Consider the following 18,316-nt stretch of genomic DNA (forward strand, 5'->3'; position numbering starts at 1 on the left):
CTGAGGCATAAAATATATAACCTATTAAATATAGCCTTCAAGTTTCAAGAGAATTTCTATAATTGAGAGATAATTAAAAATTAAGAGGAAAGAAAGTAAATAACAGGACAAATGTCCTTTAATGGAACACCCACTGCTTGGCTTACTAAAGCTAATAACTACTATTTATTACTTATTGAAAGTAATTAATAAATGTTTGCCAAGTAAACAGATTAATGAATATTTCTATAGAACTTTCGGCCAAGTGTGGTGGCTCACGCCTGTAATCCCGGCACTACGGGAGGCTGAGGCTGACGGATCACTTGAAGTCAGGAGTTTGAGACCAGCCTGGCCAACCTGGTGAAACCCCATCTCTACTAAAAATAACAATTAGTTGGACATGGTGGCGAGTGCCTGTAGTCCCAGCTACTTGGGAGGCTGAGGCAGGAAAAGTTGAACTTGTGAGACTCTATCTTAACAACAACAACAAAAAAAATTGCTAAAAAGAGTTATCACTAACAGCTAAAAACCACCCATCAGGCCTTTGAATAAGACTGTATAAGCTGGGTGCGTGGGCTCACGCCTGTAATCCCAGCACTTTGGGAGGCCGAGGCGGGTGGATCAACTGCAGTCAGGAGTTCAAGACCAGCCTGGCCAACATGGTGAAACCCTGTCTCTACTAAAAATACAAAAATTAGCTGCGTGTGGTGGTGCATGCCTGTAATCCCAGCTACTTGGGAGGCTGAGGCAAGAGAATCACTTGAGCCCGGGAGGTGGAGGTTGCAGTGACCTGAGATCACGCCACTGCACTCCAGTCTGGGTGACAGAGTGAGATCCTGTCTCAAAAAGCAAAAAAACAAAACAAACAAATGAAAAACAACAATAAAAAAAAAGACTACATAGGAGATCATTCCACAAATTTTTAAGAGTTCCTAATAGTTTTTTATAGTTATTAATTCTAACTTAACCCCACTGTGAAGATATCATGCAACTGTATTGTAACAAAGAGACAATGTCAAATTTCCTAAGAAAAGGCATTCTGTATGAAGTTCAGTAATGTTTACTGTTTTACTTAGAGGAAAAAGACACTAAAAAGGTATTTCAAAAGCCCCCATTTTTCTACTTTCTATACAGTACATATAAAAATGCACAGTGTTTTGGAATAAGGTATTTGGTACACCTCATAGGAGAAACATTAATAAAATTAAATGCTTTTATATTGAGATACTTTTAAACGGACAAAAGAAAGATGACATAGCATAACACATATTTAGAGAACTTTTCAAAATGCTCTTTTCTGTAAAGTAATTTATCTTATCAACGAAGTTAATGTTACATGAAATAAGCCATTTTCCCTAAATAGGACAAGAAGAACATGCAAATTAATTACCCTTCTCAGGGTATTTTCTGTCAAGCTAAAAAATATATTGCTTTACATTAAGAATTAACTATAAATTTACACATTTTTAATGCAACTCAAAAATTTGGAGTTTTAGCATGCCCATTATAAGCAAAAGGGTTCAACTTTGTCCTTAGATGCTTTATCTTCTTTTTGTCTAATAAAACTACAAGCTAAATGAGCCTTGAAAATTACCAAATTATTTCTTCTTAAATTATTCTATGCTTTGCTCTTTAAAAATGTGTTAGTTCATTGTTACAATTTAAAATTATCTGGTCCAAAAGATTATTTGTGTACTTACCCAATCGTCTGAATACCATTTCTATTAGACTTGATGAAATAATGTTTTCTTCCTTGTCTAGTGATATCTACCCAACCACCATCATTGTCTATTATACCATAATGAATTGCAGCTCTACAGATGCTGGATTGCTTGGAAAAAAGTAGGAGATAAAAGGATGTTAAAAATATAAGAGTTCTGCATAAGTTCAAACTGTTTACCATTTATATGATTTTAAATTAAACATTTCTGAGCAAAATATACTTATGTAAGTTATTTTGCACAATAAAAATCAAATATTATATGGAAGGACCCTATCCTCAAATAATTATATTTATAATACTTACCATTTCATAATGTACACTGCCAATAACTTTAGCTTTACTATCCACACAGCCAGCAGGACATTCGTACCTAAATAAAAGTAATTGGGCACAAAATTTAGTTTCTCTGAATGTCAGTACAAAATACAAATAGTTATTATATTCAGTCAATTAGTTTTCAAAATAATAACAAATATTACCTATTGCAGGTTGTTCCTTTGCACTGATCTCTTAATCTTACTTCACATGAAACAATTTGGGCTATAAAGAAAAAAATACCAAAATAACTCATATAATATAAAAGCAGTTGTAATTCATTATATATAGCCTAATGACAAAATTTTTGCCATTCTATAAATGTTCAAATTAATAAAATCTTGATGGACATACCATTTAGGTACCTAAGAAATTTTATAAGTAATATAGAGGTCTTACACATTTGCTGTGTGCTTATGACTTCATTTCTGCTACTATCATCTGATCTTGTCCGGACATGGGTGTCATGGACTTGTGACTGCTGGCGTTCTATTTCATTTGTTTCCTCTTCTCGAGGGGTATAATACCCATCTGACCCTTCTGTTAGAGAAAGCAGATTTAGGAAATATTAACCCTATTTTACATGTGCACAAATTACAAATAATAATATACTTTGTTACTACTGTTAACATTGAGAACTAGAAAAATCAGTACTGTTTTTTTGCACAGGATTTGGCTTCATGTGGTGATCTTAGGTACTACATTGGAGTAAATGAAATACACACATAAGCCTTTTAAGTCCTTGATTCATTTATGTTAATGTTTGACTAATATTCAATGAAGCTGCTTCTAAACTTTGCTTATATTTCAACATATCATTGTTTGACTTTCATAATGACATCATGAAATCTACAAAGTGATCTAATAAGTTCATGGCTTAGCAAAATCAAATGTGATTTCAATTAAAATCATATTCTTAATATTTTCAGGAGGATCACATTTAGACTTCTCCCAAAAGGAAATGTGGCCTAAAGAAGGACTGATATGCCCTTATTATTTATGACAATATCCATCTCCACAGCAAGTTTTTTCCCTTTAGAAGAAAAGTCAATGTGCAGAAATTTAAACTTGACCATGGAGAATAATTTCAAACTTTGAATTTAATGTTTTTTTTTTTTTTTTTTTTTTTCCAGATTGGCCTTTATTAAGGCTTGACAATGGCACATTTTGGAGAGGCGTATTATTTTGATGCATGCCCAAGAACTCAGAACCTAAAAAAAAAGAATGAAGTCACAGGAAAGTCAGCTTTAAGTAAAAGATAATGGTCACTGGGGAAGAGGCAGGCAGGTTGGAGGTTTGGACATAGAGAATATGAAAAACACCCACACAAGGAAAAAATGCTGCAAATACTTCCAGGAATGTTTAAATGGCTTATACAACACAGGGATATATATGGGCACTTCTCTACACATTTTAGTTAATGCATCATTAAGGGAAAAAAAAGAGACATGTGTCATTATGAGCACTGAAAAGGGGCTGTAATTGTTCAAATATTTCATATTATACTCAGTCTACATCATTCCTCCTTCAGTCACCATTAAGAAAAAAAGTACAAGGCAGTAAAAAATGTTCACTTGAATGCACAAGTGCATGACTTTTCACAAAGCTTTGTCATAACAATTTATCTTTATGTGCTATAAACAGGACACCATATTTACTATTTAAGACATCAAATGCATTTCAGAGTACTACTCAATGTACTACTCAAGTAATATAAAACTAGTTTTACAGTTTTATGTAACTATTATACTTTTCTTATTTTAGCATGACAAATTGAATAGTGTGCAGTGAGAAGTGAAAAATCAATATAATTCATTGAGCATGGTTCAATAAGATACACAAAGGGGTATTTTGTTAAAAATGTTTAAAGTGCTAAAAATAAATTGTGTTAAATTGCTAAATCCTTTAAAAAAAGATGACAGTTATGGAAATAACTCTAATCAACCATACATGAAGATGACTTTTAAGAATATAAATATACTTGTCATTCTGGGGTTATTTCAAAGTAGAATCAGAAAGTTACCTGAAATAATCATGGAACTTTAAAAATTTCATGTTAGTATAACAAAATTCTTATTAATATAAATATGATATAAATAATACAAATATTTGAAATAGAGTTCTAGAGACTTTTCATGTAATCATTAAGTGTACTTCTGGCTTTTTTAAACATAAGTAATGCAGGAGCTGGATTAAAGTATAAATCAACATGAACACTACAACACAATAGCACTTACCTTTGTAGCACAGATTTTCTCTACAGCCCCCTCCAAAACTAGGTGGGCAAGCAGAACAGGGCCGCCCATGTTTGTAAGGGGCATGGCCCCACCAGTTTCCCCTTTAAGAGATGATACGCTCTATTAAAAAGTAGTCTAACGGCATAATTTATAAAATATTGTGAAACATCACTATATATGAACATTCTAAGTAATTATTTTGGTGTATAGATTTAACACATTTATATAATTTATTACAGACCCCTTTTGGTTACTAGGTTTAAATATAAATTACTGCCTCATTTTGAAAGTTTCTCAAGTAAATTAAAACACATATTGTTAAAAATTACGACATCAAACTTTTGCAGAAAGCCAAACTCTGCCATGGAATATTCACTATATTCCATTTGTTTTAATAAAAACCCATTATTAAACTTGAATTTGACCCTAAATATGATTGTGTCACATTGTTAATATAATCCTATAATCCCTTAAATGGTCTTTACACAGATGAAAATGCATTTCTCAATTAATGTACAGTTTTTATCTCTAATAAATAACAATTATTCAATATTTATGGATAGTATAGTGAGTAAAAGTGAATACATAAAAATATGCTTCCCATATTCACAAATATTACACATTCATATTTCATATCCCCCTTTATGCATTTATTTTATGCATTAGGCAACTATAATTGTTGCCATATTAAATAAACAGAATTAAAATAATACACTTCATTCAGTGATACACACGGAAAACGGGAAACAATCAGGAACATAAAGGTATTTTCCTTTTGTTAAGAAAAATGTACATTTGAAATAGTGTTTTGTCTACTCACTTTGGGGAGTAATTGCACACCAGGTAGACAGCTTTGGGCCATATCTGCCCCCAGATGTTCATGTTATTACACAAATTAATGGCACAACCAATTCTGCTACTAGTTGCCCACACCACCTATATTAGAAAAATGAAAGGCTCAGAAAAAGCAGGCTGAAATCAAGTAGGACAACACTTCTGAGAGAAAAATGCATATAATTTGAAGGTGAGAAACCAATGTTTATCATTCAAAATGAACTGAGATCAAATCAAAAAGGGTTTTTTCCCTGAGTCTTTGAGTAATACCTAGTTCAATTTTAAAAAGAGAGCTGCAGAAAAATAACTGTGTCTGGTTATAATATGCAGGCATTTTCAAATGCAAACTTAGTAAATAATTCAAAAGTTACATCCTCACGAACCTAATGTCATATTAACGTGTCTATGAAGAAACTTTTCTGACAAAGGAACAGAAAATCACATCCTAAACAGCAAACACTGGAGCAAAAATTTACATGTCCAGATTTCTTATACAACATGATCTTTCCATCATGCCACAGGTTATCAGGTAGTTTGATGCTGGTCAGTCTTGTCACATGCAAAAGCATACAGAACAATTAATCTGCTTTATATTCACTGATAATAAGTCTGATCAGCAGTGAGCTTTATCTAGTTCAATCTGCCTTTAGTTGTTTGATTTGGAAACTTAGAACATACCAATTGTGAACATGAAATATAAATATATATATATATACATGTTGCACATGTAAATATTGAATGTCATTGGTAAATAAAACTGTATTTTTATTCCTTGAGATAAAACTTTGACACTGAAGATGGTAAATTTCTCCCCATATTACTGGGGCCATATTAAAAATGTTTGATATGCAAAATCACTGAAATAATGTCTTTTTAAGTAGATGCTTGGACTTTTTTGTGTGATAATTATTTTCATTGTTTATAGAAATTTGTAAGCCAATTCAACATAATCAATATTCATATAATTTTTTTAATAACCATATTAAATGATATAAGAAAGACAAGTTCACTAGCCTAATTTCTTTCATAGTTACATTAACTCAATTTGGGGAATTAAGTATAATACCCCCTAAACATACCTGTGTATAATGTGTACATACGGGACCAGAACACCTGAATGGACAATATGGGTTGCATTCATGTTCATATGGGTAGCTAAAATCTTTCACTTCATCATACCATGCTTGTACATGAAACGTCGGGGGCCTATATCTATTAGAGAGAAAACAGTCACAGAGGGCAAGCAAAGTTGCAGAAAATACAAAACTAAATATTGCAAAATACATTGGTATAATTTGGTAGAAAGATACTTTGGTGCAAATTATTAAACTTAAATATTTATGCCCATTACATTACTAATAAATTGATGATTTAAAGTCTAAAAAATTGCTGATTGTTCTGGTATGATATTTATTTTTTGTTACTTGTTTTATGATGATTTTTCTTTCAAGTCTTTGAAAAACTGCACTGATGAATTAATAAGGATTTCATTTTAAACATTAATGTTTTCAGAAACAAAAAGTTGTGCTTTAAGATACCTTCCCCAGTGTGCTCCCAAATTCTGTCCAATTGATGGAAGCAAGCTTGCAGGTCCATGTTCCCACAAGCAAGATTCAGCCCAGGATTCTGCAGATCTTTCCAGCTCTACATCCCATGTCTACAGTTTAAAACAAAAGCAAAATGTGCACATGTAGCATTTGGACACTTCTTCAGAATATAGCGTTGAGCAGTTCTTACATTTTCTCCTTTCTTTCTTTACAAAGTCAACATTATAGTTTGGATTATCACCAGACTCAAAAGTCATCTAAATTTTTGTGCTGGCCTCCAAATCAATCTCCATGTCTCTATCTCTTAACTCTCCAAATTGCCCTACACGTGCTTAGAATTACTTAAGTGAACACGAATATGCTGAAGTGATTCCTCTGTCTAAACACATAAAACAAATCCCCATACACATAAAGTCCAAGATCCGGGGTCCCATTCTTCCCTATCATAAAGCATACAAGTCCTTGCTCTTGCTGACATTGTTTCCTCTGCCTAAGCATCCTTCTCCCAGTTATTTGTCAGACAGGTCCCCACTCTTCCTTCACAATCCAGCTTTATAAAATACTTTTTCTGTGACATCATATCAATTTTCTTAGATGTAAGCTACCCCTTTGGGACTCTTAAGGCTTTGTTACTTTTCTTTGTTTAGCACTTATTACATTGTAATATTAGTATTTGCTTACATATCTATCTCTTTCATGAGACTGTAAATTGAACGGGGCAGTGCTGCTGGTATCCTTGGTCTATTTTCTAGTGTCTATCATCTGGACAAGGTGATTAATAAATGCTTCTTAAATACATGAATAACAAATCTAATTCTCATAAAAATATATACATAAAATTAAATAATTCATTTTTAAAAATAATTTAAAAAGAAATAATTCAAATCACTAAGTTATTTTAGTGAAATGATTACTGAAATAATTTTGCAAGTTCTGGGTTTAGTATTCAAGTTATTAATTTGAAAAATATGCAGTATAGTATGTGTGGTGGTAAAAACACCGAGTTAGGTAGACCTGGGTTCAATCTTAGCACTACAATTACAGGACTCTGGGCATGTTATGAAGACGGGAAAACAAATCTGGGAATGGAAACTGAGGACATAACTTAAGTGACAGTGATGAAGCTGGAAAAGAGTAGACAGTGAAATGATGTTTAGGAATTTAAATTCCTACAACTTGATAAATGGCTGGAGTAGGCAGTAAGGGAAAGAAAAGGTGAACACTGATGATACTACCAAATTGGAAGAAAGGAAATAGGGAGAGAGAAACAGATGGTTGTAATAGAAGTGTGTGTCTAGGTATTTCCATGCATATTTCAAGGGTGACGTATGAGGGCACATATGCCAAGTAGAGAGTAGAACTATATGACTGGGGATCCAGAGGAAAAAATGTGCTCTGAAGATATGAATCGTGAAGTTATTCAACCAGAGATAAATTTATTTGGGAATATGATATAGAATGAGAAGAGGAATAAAATAAAAAGAAAATTCTGGGGTTGTCAAAATCTAAAGGGAGAAAACTCCAACAAGATAACAAAAGAAGCCAGGTGAGACAGAATAAAAGAGGTTAAAGAAAAACTAATTAATATGAAATTATAGAAGTAATGAGAGAGAAAAGATACTTTGGGAGTAGAGAATGGGTAACAAGTTTGAATAACACAGAAAACCAAGATTTCCTAAGTACTAATTCATGACTAAAAGCAACTTCAGATTAATGATGGGTGAAGAAATCAGAACACAGAGCATTAATAAGTGAAGAGAAAGTACGGAAAACAAATGTGAGCTACTTTCTCAATACTTTAGATAGGAAGAGAGATGTGGCAGAAGCTATAGATGAGATGCCAGAGTCTAGGGAGAACTTGTTCACTTGCTTTGATTTTTAAAGGATACAGGAAATCTAGTCACATCAATACGCCAAAAGGAAAACACCCTAGGGACAAAGATGCATGGAAAAAGAAATATATGTTTGAGGAGAAGAAGATTCCTAATTCATTCATATAATTTTTCATAGGTGAACATTCCTCCCCATTCCATTGTGGTACTGAAATACAGATCAAATCACAAAGGAAAATTTATACAAAATTAGAATAAGTTTATCATTAGTGTATCTTAATTTTCTAGCAAAATACAAAAATAGTGTATTTATATGCAACTAAAAATATAAGAGCAGCAAGAGTCGTTGCTTTTCATAAAAGTTTTAATTTTACTTTCAATTAGTGTCAAATATTCAAGATGACTGGTTTTAAGATATGGACATCAGAAACAAATGCTGTAAACAAATATTATCAGGTAAGCACTTTATTTGCCAATTATGGGCATATTATTAAACTTTACCATTTATCTTTGACCTAATTTTATAATTATACATAAAGTTTATTATACAAAAGTATAATTCAAGTTGTGGTCACTATTTGTCCAAAGAAGAATTAGGTAAGAAACAATGAATTTGGCTAAAGTCCCAGAAAATGAGCAAAATGTTGATTTCCTTTTGTATCTAGAAAGTTGGAGAAGTAATCGTCTCTCAAAAGCAAGCAGGTTTCCAGGTGGAGTTCCCTAAAGACATAGGTTGTCTTTAAGGGACAAATTATTATCTGCAATCCAGGAAATCAGATTCTTGCAGAGTTCTCTAGTTATACGCACGATATAACTACACTTACCTGTAGGGTTTTTTTTTTTTTTTTAATATATCAATCTCATATTCAAAGAGTAGCCAGAAAATAGGAAAAACAGAAACAGTTCCTAGAAGGCTAAAAATAATTGCTTTGAAACAATTGCGATGGTTTTAAAATGCCCTTTCCACTAAAGGTGGAGTTGAATTCCCCACTCTCCCCTTGAATTTGAGCTAAATAGTGACTCAATTCTAATAAACAGAAAGAGGCTGGGAGACTTTGGGTAGCTAGGTTAGGAAAGAAGGCTTCTGTTTTTGTTTGTTTGTTTTTCCTGTTAAGACACATCATGATAGACCTAAGCCAATGAATTAGGAGTCCAGTTACCATGACTAGATAGCTGGAAAGAAAATATGGAGAGACCACAGAGAGAGATGCAGATGATACTCCAGAGATGTGAGTTTTTCTAGCCAAGGCATGTGACCTGTGAGTTTGCGAGCCCTCAGATGATGGCAACGCAAGTCAGGGCAATTGTGAGACACCTCAAGTGAGGACCATTCAGCTGAGCTCTTAAAACAATCCTTATGGCCTCTACTCAAGTTCAATTTACTCTTGTTTCACATATGATTCTACAATCTTAGGTGTCAGTTTTCCCTATGAAATTGAAAATGGATCATTTTTAGAAAAGATATACAACTAGTTCCACACTAGTTTAATACACTACAGTGTATCTAAGTGTTTCAAGTTTGCTTATATTTCTGTTGTATAGAAATCAGAATAAAATGTAAAACATATCATTCAAATACTTTGAGCTAATTGTTCTTATTTGTAAATTTGTTAGCTGAAATAGAAGGCAACTCAGATCACTTTGAGGACTAAAATTCAATGTTGAATATATACAATGCATAAGCTGTATTTAAGGTATGACTTATGATTTTATTTAATCCATTAAAAATAGTGGGAAAAGCATACTGAATAAACTATAATATTGCTAAAATAAGGGCATACATTTTTAACATAAGTGCTGAAGCAGAGGGGCATGCAACCAAAATTTAGTTCTTTATCAATATTAATATTAATTAGTGACGAAAAGTAATTATCTATTCATAGAATCGAATAAAGCATAGCTGTTTAGGTCAAGTTCAATAATACAAATCAAGTCTTAAAAACTTATTGAAAGAAATCCTACCATGACTTAACAATAAGCATGGTACATATTTTTTAAAGCTACAACATAGTTCATGTTTTAAAACTGCCAATAAGTTATACCCACCCCATTAAATGTAGGTTAGTCTCTATACATTTCTATTTAAAATCAGGTTTGGAAATTAAATCAAGATAGCCTAAAGAGTTTCTTTTTTTCTTCCTCTGAACTATTCACCCAGCACTAATTTAAAGTCAAACCACACTACAATTACCATTTCTCTATAAAATGAGTAGTTGGGTACCCATTTCTATACACGTGAGGTGTGCCAAAATGAAAACAACTCTATTTCCCAACTACATCTGAAAGTTGTTCCTTCTTAGAGCATTGCAAAGGCAGTTATGCTGGAAGTCCAGATCTAGGCTGGAGGCTCTCAAGTCTTACCTTTCCACTAGTGAAAGCTGAAAATAATGATAGAATTATTTTTAAAACTGTCTCGTAGCATTTGCAATAAGTTTTGAACAATAAGTTCCCCAAACATCCTTCTTTTGAGACACATAAGTGTACATGCTTAACTCAGAAAAGCACTCCAATATCTCCAACCCTACCTATCCCAGTTCTGTGCAGTCAGGGGCTGACAGAAGTAATGACAGAATTACGCTTTAGTTTCCAATGGTGCTGAAAATACCCCTTCTTCAGTGCTGTGTGTTCTGGACCTATATAAGTCAAGGGCATTCGTGATCAATTTTCTTCTTCTTTTATTATACAGACAGAGACAAAAGTTTGCATTGTTCAAATGACTCAAACCATAAAATACATGGAACACCCTGGAAGAGTTCTCTTTCCCATTTAAATTGTTATTTCCAAACTTATATCTTTGATTACATCGTTTGGTTTCTCTTTCCTTATCTCTAACATTACGGAGCTGAAATAAGTCTTTCCAAATTCTTTTGTAATTCAATGGAAAAGACTCAGCTTTCCAATTCCATTGTCTGTACATCACGGTCTCTTAGATGACATCCTGTATTGCTGGTAGTATCCCATAAGAATCAGCTGTAAAATACTATTTCTGGTGACAAAGGCATCTGATGACAATTAAGATGACAACGAAGAGCATCTCTATTACCTAAGGAGCAAAAGCTGTTTTCAAACAGCCGTTTGAGAAGCGGTTTTATGATAACCAAGGAGATTTCAGATTTCCTAATTACGAGCCCATGACAGCAGAGCTCAATTGTTTCGAAGTATTTGTTTTAATATTGTTCATAACAGATAAATGCAACAGAGAACCTTAATAAAACTTTGCATTTAGTTGAATAAGAAGATAACCTTAATAAAAATTTAAAACCAGGCCTTTCTTCAGTTTAGTACTGAAAATATGATGGTAAAATATTTGAAATAAAGCACAGACTTCTAAATATAATTTTTTGCACAGCTATCAGGAATACCAGAATCTTTCAAGCAGCTCATGAATGCAGAAGTGATTTGAGAAAATCAAAGGCATACAGAATTATCTTTTTAGAAATACTGCTTTAAAATATAATTCTTGCTATGCTACCACTTCTGAAATAAAACAGGTTTGTAAATCATCCATCTTAATTCAATCCCTTCCCAAATCTTTTGTTTTCCTTTTTAAATCAGAAACTACAATCCAAGAATCTGATAGAGTAAGTTGTCAATGTGATCCTAACTACAGCAATAACCTAACTTCCAAGATACCCCAATAGTTCGTTATTCTATGAAAATAACACATTGGACAGTTCAGAATACATCAGATTCAAATTCCAAATATAATGACTCATTATAACATCTGTAAAGCTATGTAATTTTCTCCCAGACATCAATGAAATAAATAAGTAAATAAATCTGTGCGGGAAGAGTGTGAGATGCTTTTGTGACTAAATCATCTGGTATTAAATGCACTATGGCAAGCAGCTGTATTGCATTCCTTACAATTCAATTACTTCAGGTATTTTAAGTGTTGTGCTTCACCCATTCTGAATAGACTTTGTAGTTATAGGGAAAATGCACGAGGCTCAGATTTCAAAGGAAACACTTATGTTACAGGGCACAGTGACTTTGCCAACTACTGAGAAAGAAGCATTACCTTAAGGCAATGCACAAATTAGGGTCTCCTGCAAATTGAGAGATGTGAGGCATGAGTGGCAATGTTTCACTTAAAATCTAAAACAAAGGCTTAAAACCTTAAAAAAATTGCACCCTAACAATTTAGAAAACTCCTCTATATTTTATTAAAATTAAAATACCTTTTGTAATGGAAACTTAATATGCAGATACACTCACAAGATTATTTCAATTAAACCCACTGTATCAATATATACAGATATCATATTGAATATTACATCAGATGCATGACATAGGGCTTACAGTCTTTGTGGGACAGCAAAGCCATTAATTTTCTACAGAATTACAGTCCTTACATTTTCCATAGAATTTCTACTGATTAAGCTCATCTCATCTCAGTGTCAAGGTCCCCCTCCCCAAGTTTGACCATACCTTACCTACCTCGCTTATCAAGAAAATCCTTTAGTAATTGCAAATGTCTCATATAATTGATGGTACTTTAAGTCCTGATCTATACATATTCTTTACTTCTTGATCTTTAAGTCTTCATCTATAGACATGATGCCATTTTATAAGAATAAACATGTGTTCAGTTTATTCATAACCCAGTAAATTTTATATAGATGCAGGATTGATCTAAAAGTCAAGTCTATAAAAATGCATGATAGGAAAACTCATTAAAAAATCCCTCCGCAGTATCTACTTATGAATTAGTTTATGTTTCATATTCAAATATCAAAATAACCATAACTTAGGTTTTGAAAGTAAATAAAAAATAATTGCTTTTGTGTATTTATGTGGGAACATCAAATTTTCAAAATGAAATAAAAAAAGATCTAACAAGTGAAAAACTTCTTGGACAAAAGAAGACAGTTTATGGAGACATAGAAACTGAAATCTACAATTTGACATCCAAACTTCAATTTAAACCAAAGATGACTACTATAAGAAACATTCAAATGTATATTTACATACTTTTAACGAAACGACTATGTTACATTGCTTGGTGTCTCTATATTGCTACATTAAGAATTCTGCGATAAGTTTCCACTAATAATTCCTGCCTCAAGAATGATAAATTGCTGTGCCTGCAAACAGGCAGTGAGAGCTACAAACAACATAGTTTCCCGTTTTCCTTGAATGCCACGAAGCTCAAAGCTGGTTTAGGAACCATAGCATCCTCAATCAGATTTTTTGACATTCCTCAGGAATATGACTATAGCATTATTTTCCTCAATATTAAAACAATGACTAAAAGGATGATTTTTTAAAGAATGGTTTTCAAAAGTCCTTATTTAAAACTCTGAGAAAGAAGATAGTGCTAAATATTCATTTACACACAGTCAGCTCAGCCCCTTACTGCCAAGTTCAGTGTCTTCACAATATAGCTCCACATACTGAGTTACTTCAGGCTCTCCTGCCCCCGGCTTCTGGTTAGATTTAGCCAACAAAACACACAAACAGGAATTCCGAGGGTGGGAGGTGAATTTCAGAATGCGTTGCCCCTCTGAGTCCTCTAGGCCTCACCGCAATGGTGACCGGGTCCTCTCACATGACCCTGCTTCCAGGCACCTGTCTTCACCAGCCTGTGTCAGGACCACAAAAGCCTGGGCACCCTGCCACACCCCATGGCTCGCCTTAATCCTGCCCACAACTCTGCGTATAGGCCCTTCATTATTATTATTATTATTTTTTTAACTGTTGAACCCTAGTTATTGTGGCATTTGTTTCCTGTTGAGAAACAAATATTTGAAAATGAAAACCTTTCACAGAATTTTGATTAGCAAACTGCCTAACAACCTGTTACCTGACACATACTAGATCTTAATGAATGCTCTCTTCTTCCCCTGTTCCTATGAGAATCTGTTTGATTTGCTGTAATTAACATAGCCCGTCTCTTCCAGTAATTTGGAACATTACCAGTAATTTAGAACACTACTGGTATTTATATGAGTAAGAGAGAAATTAAAATTCAAAATTTTGAATGATTGAAAAATAAGATAATCACTGCTATCTAAAGTTCCAACGAGAGAGTAAACAATCTTATAATTCATGTTTAAGACAACATGAATTACAAAACAAAGGTTGGAGTAAGTTACTCCTAGCTTTGCTGCAAATTCTTAACAATTAACTAATTTAAGACCTTAGTTAAAAAGAAATCTTTCTGAGATTCATTTCCAACTGAAGTCTCCAAGTATCCCTGAAGTTCAGGTGACACTAACATATACATACATTATATATAAAAAACATTTTTTAGGTCAAGAAAGCTCAAGAAACTCAAAGTTTGGAAATAATTTGTAATGAAGTTTCACTTTAAAAGGTCAGACTAATACTGTCATATTACCTCAAATAAAATGTTTCATCATAAGAAGCAGATAAGACAATGGAACAGGGCTGTGCTGCTCAAGTCTGCCATGATTCACACTTGACAGAACAAGGTTGTTTCCACCATTTGGGAAAATCTGACCAAGCCTAAATATCTCCATAATTGAGGCTTAAATCAATTCACACAGATTGTGACAGCCATTTCCTCCCCATTGAATCAGCTGGACACATATTTTCACCACAATCCCTTACTGATGAGGGTCTCACCATATTCCCTTCCACACAATGATGGTAACCTCTACCAAATACTATTTCAAAACATACCTCTTCTAAGAGGCTTTACTCGTCACTGCTTTATTCTGAAATTCTTCATGATTTATATGCAGTGTAAAATATATTAATTTGTACTTCTTACCATACTGTGACTTACATCTTGAAAACAGTTCATCAAGAGTTTTGGCATTCTGATCACTGTATCTCCTGGAAGATCCTATCCTGAACTTCAGAGGGCTTCTGACCATCCCCAGATCGTGAGACAGAGATGTCAGAAACCCAGTGCAACTCAGAAAGTCACTGAAATCCAGTGATAATTTAGCCACCTGTCATGTTTACTAAATGAGTTTGCACTAACCCAAAATGAATGAGTTTGCCCTAAGCCAAAAACTATTCTACTTAAAAACATAAAATTTTGTTTTATATAAAATTGTTTTATGTAAAATTATTGTTTGCATAAATTCATGTTTAAAATATATAAAATGGTTTTACCTAACTTTTTTATTACATTTTACATAATTTTATATTTTTCAATAGAGTACATCAGGATATGTAAAACAATATTTACATATCATGTCAAGCTTGCAATGATATGTAATTATGTAAAACATTTTAGTGAAAAGCTTTCACTAAAAAGAATGTTTTTGCAATTTTCTAATAAAACTATTTTGTCAAGACAGAATTAAATCCTTTTCATTCTGTCTACTTTAAATTGTTGTTGAAAATCTTGTCATCTTTTCATTTTTTTCATTCATCCCATTTTGTTTTCCTTCCGGCTAACACAAACTGAGCTTAGGGCATGTGTCAGCCACACAACCGGGGAATGCAAAGATTACCATGGCACAGTCCCTTCCTACAAAGGAATGTGAGGCTAGAGAAAGAGACAAGGATGTAAACACTGCAAGCAGCGGCATGTAAAGGAGGCTATGGAAGCCAGGGAACTGGGTCTGGGAGGCACCTAATTCTGTATGGAGGGTTTAGACAAAAGCAGGTTAGGCTCTAAGTGAATCTTAAAGGAAGTAGAAATTCATTACAAAGAAAACAAGGAGGGCGATAGGCATTCTCACTGTCTGCAAAGGGGAGCAGGCTTGGCGAGATCTGTTTAGCATCAAAAATCTCAAGGCACATGTAATAACACGGTAGACGTTCACGTGAAATAGCACTGCTTTGTATTTGTTCAGGTTGTACTCACTTATTCACAGTACCCTTGATTTAGCAGACCTCTTGGCCTTTTCTTTCCACACAGGAGTTCCCAAGTTCTTATTCCATCTTCATTCAAGAGCTGCCCCTTCCTCAACACTTTTTTTCATTTTGATTTTCCTTCTCTGGACAACATCTGATCTCATTCATTATTTCAGATACGGATTTAATATGTCTTGAGCAAGTATAAGATACAGTTTTACGTTTTATTACCAGCAGCCCCTTTACCAGACTGTCCAGCATTTTGGTGGTTACTTTGTATTGTTTGACTTGCAACAACATACAGGGGACATTCTAGAAACACTAAGTCCCGTGTTCACTCTCAGTCTTGCCTAATAGCTCATTATCCTTTTATCTAGTTGCTGCCCTCCAACCCCTCATACTTACCCAACTGAAATTCTACTTCCTCCCTTCTTACTCATATGGCCTTTAAGGTTTATTCTGTCAGTGGCTGTATTTCACTTTTCACTATCCAGCAGAATTGTGCCATTAACTAACTTTGAGATTCATTTCCCATTTCTCCTCCAATTAGACTGACTTCAACATTAGGCCTTAGAGGAGAGAATCTTATTGTTCAAACTTCTCCAACATTATGCATTATAAGTACTTTGTAAAAAAAAAAAAAAATGAAAAAGAAATTCCATTTTCCTGCCTTAACAGTTACAGTCACTACCTTATATAAAGAAAAAAGGGAGGAGAATGTGATAGTTGAAGAGGGAGAAAATAAAGAACCTGTATTTTACAATTATTCATGTCCCAATTTAAACCTCACTTCCTCCAGGAAGGATAAAGCCTTCTACTTAAAATGAGGTTGCTAGAACAGCGGCCACCACATCACCTGGGGGTTTGTTAGAAATGCAGAATATTGGGGTTCCCAGACCTATTGAATCGAAATATATATTTTAACAAGATTCCCAGGGGATTCATATGCACATTAAAGTTTGAGTACTATTAGACAAAAGCACCCCTTATTTCTACCCCCAAAATCATACCTACTTGCTTTGCCATGACAAAAATATGCTTTCTATCTTTAATATTCTGCTATTTTCATAACATGTTTTGGCTTAAAAATTAAAATATAAAGCATGGCTTACTAAATAGACTGTGTCCTTTTTCAAATGTTTGCCTTTGAGGTTTATGAGCTGCCAATATAGAAAATCTGCTGTCTTTTTCCCAATTAGCATGTATGTGTAAGTAGTTGACTTAATCACACCTTACTGATTCTGTTAACAAGTCAAAAGAAGAAAAAAGTAAGCTTCGCCAGATCAGTTTCAGCTTCTTATTATTAGCCAGTTTAATAACCCAGTAATCCAAGTAACATATTTGGGTCAACAGTTCCATAATTTTCATAATTTAGATTCCTGTACAACCATATGTATTTAGCATTCAATTGCAATATGAACCCCAAACAAGCTATCTGGTATGTATCTGTACTAGATCCATATTATCTAATATCTGAGTACTTAAAAAATTAATCCATTACTAACATGTCTTTGATTATCTCTTTCTAATCTCCAGATGTTGCCTAGTCAAATGTCTCCAAAGGGAAAGCAGGTGACACCACATACAGTGGTGTGATAGAGTGGTGTGACCAATGGCAAATCAGAGAAGAAATTATTACTTTAAATCTCTGATTCTTGTCAATACCTTGAAATAATATAGTAAACTTCTTCGCTGCTATTAAATCTCTGAACTTTACTGTTTTTTGTTTTTGTTTTTGTTTTTGAGATGGAGTCTCTCTGTCACCCAGGCTGGAGTGCAGTGGCACGATCTCGGCTCACTAAAATCTCCATCTCCCAGGTTCAAGCGATTCTCCTGCCTCAGCTTTCCAAGTAGCTGAGACTACAGGCATGCATCATCACACCTGGCTAATTTTTCTATTTTTGATAGAGATGGCATTTCACCATGTTGATCTGACTGGTCTCGAACTCCTGACCTCAGATGATCCACCCACCTCAGCAACCAAAGTGCTGGGATTACAGGCATGAGCCACCACACTGGCTCCATCTCAAAAAAAATTCAAAAATAAAACAGAAATTTTTATTCACCTAA

The 18,316-nt window shown here is 33.8% G+C and overlaps 1 protein-coding gene across 2 annotated transcripts in view; it reads right to left on the reverse strand.

Annotated features, from left to right (window-relative positions):
* The window catches only part of CRISPLD1 (cysteine rich secretory protein LCCL domain containing 1), a 45,182-nt gene that overhangs the window by 14,275 nt on the left and 12,591 nt on the right, over positions 1–18,316 (reverse strand). Inside the window, exons 3-10 of one of the 2 annotated variants that reach the window (XM_050802302.1) lie at positions 6,627–6,745; positions 6,168–6,300; positions 5,075–5,190; positions 4,255–4,355; positions 2,417–2,557; positions 2,182–2,242; positions 2,006–2,072; positions 1,680–1,810 (exon numbers count right to left, since the gene is read on the reverse strand). In XM_050802302.1, coding sequence (XP_050658259.1) covers positions 1,680–1,810; positions 2,006–2,072; positions 2,182–2,242; positions 2,417–2,557; positions 4,255–4,355; positions 5,075–5,190; positions 6,168–6,300; positions 6,627–6,745 — 869 coding nt within the window. Of the gene's footprint in view, positions 1–1,679; positions 1,811–2,005; positions 2,073–2,181; positions 2,243–2,416; positions 2,558–4,254; positions 4,356–5,074; positions 5,191–6,167; positions 6,301–6,626; positions 6,746–18,316 lie in introns of those variants that run through there. The other variant, XM_050802303.1, reaches the window with a different exon arrangement.

Source organism: Macaca thibetana, chromosome 8 (genome assembly GCF_024542745.1).
Source record: "Macaca thibetana thibetana isolate TM-01 chromosome 8, ASM2454274v1, whole genome shotgun sequence".
Taxonomy (NCBI): domain Eukaryota; kingdom Metazoa; phylum Chordata; class Mammalia; order Primates; family Cercopithecidae; genus Macaca; species Macaca thibetana.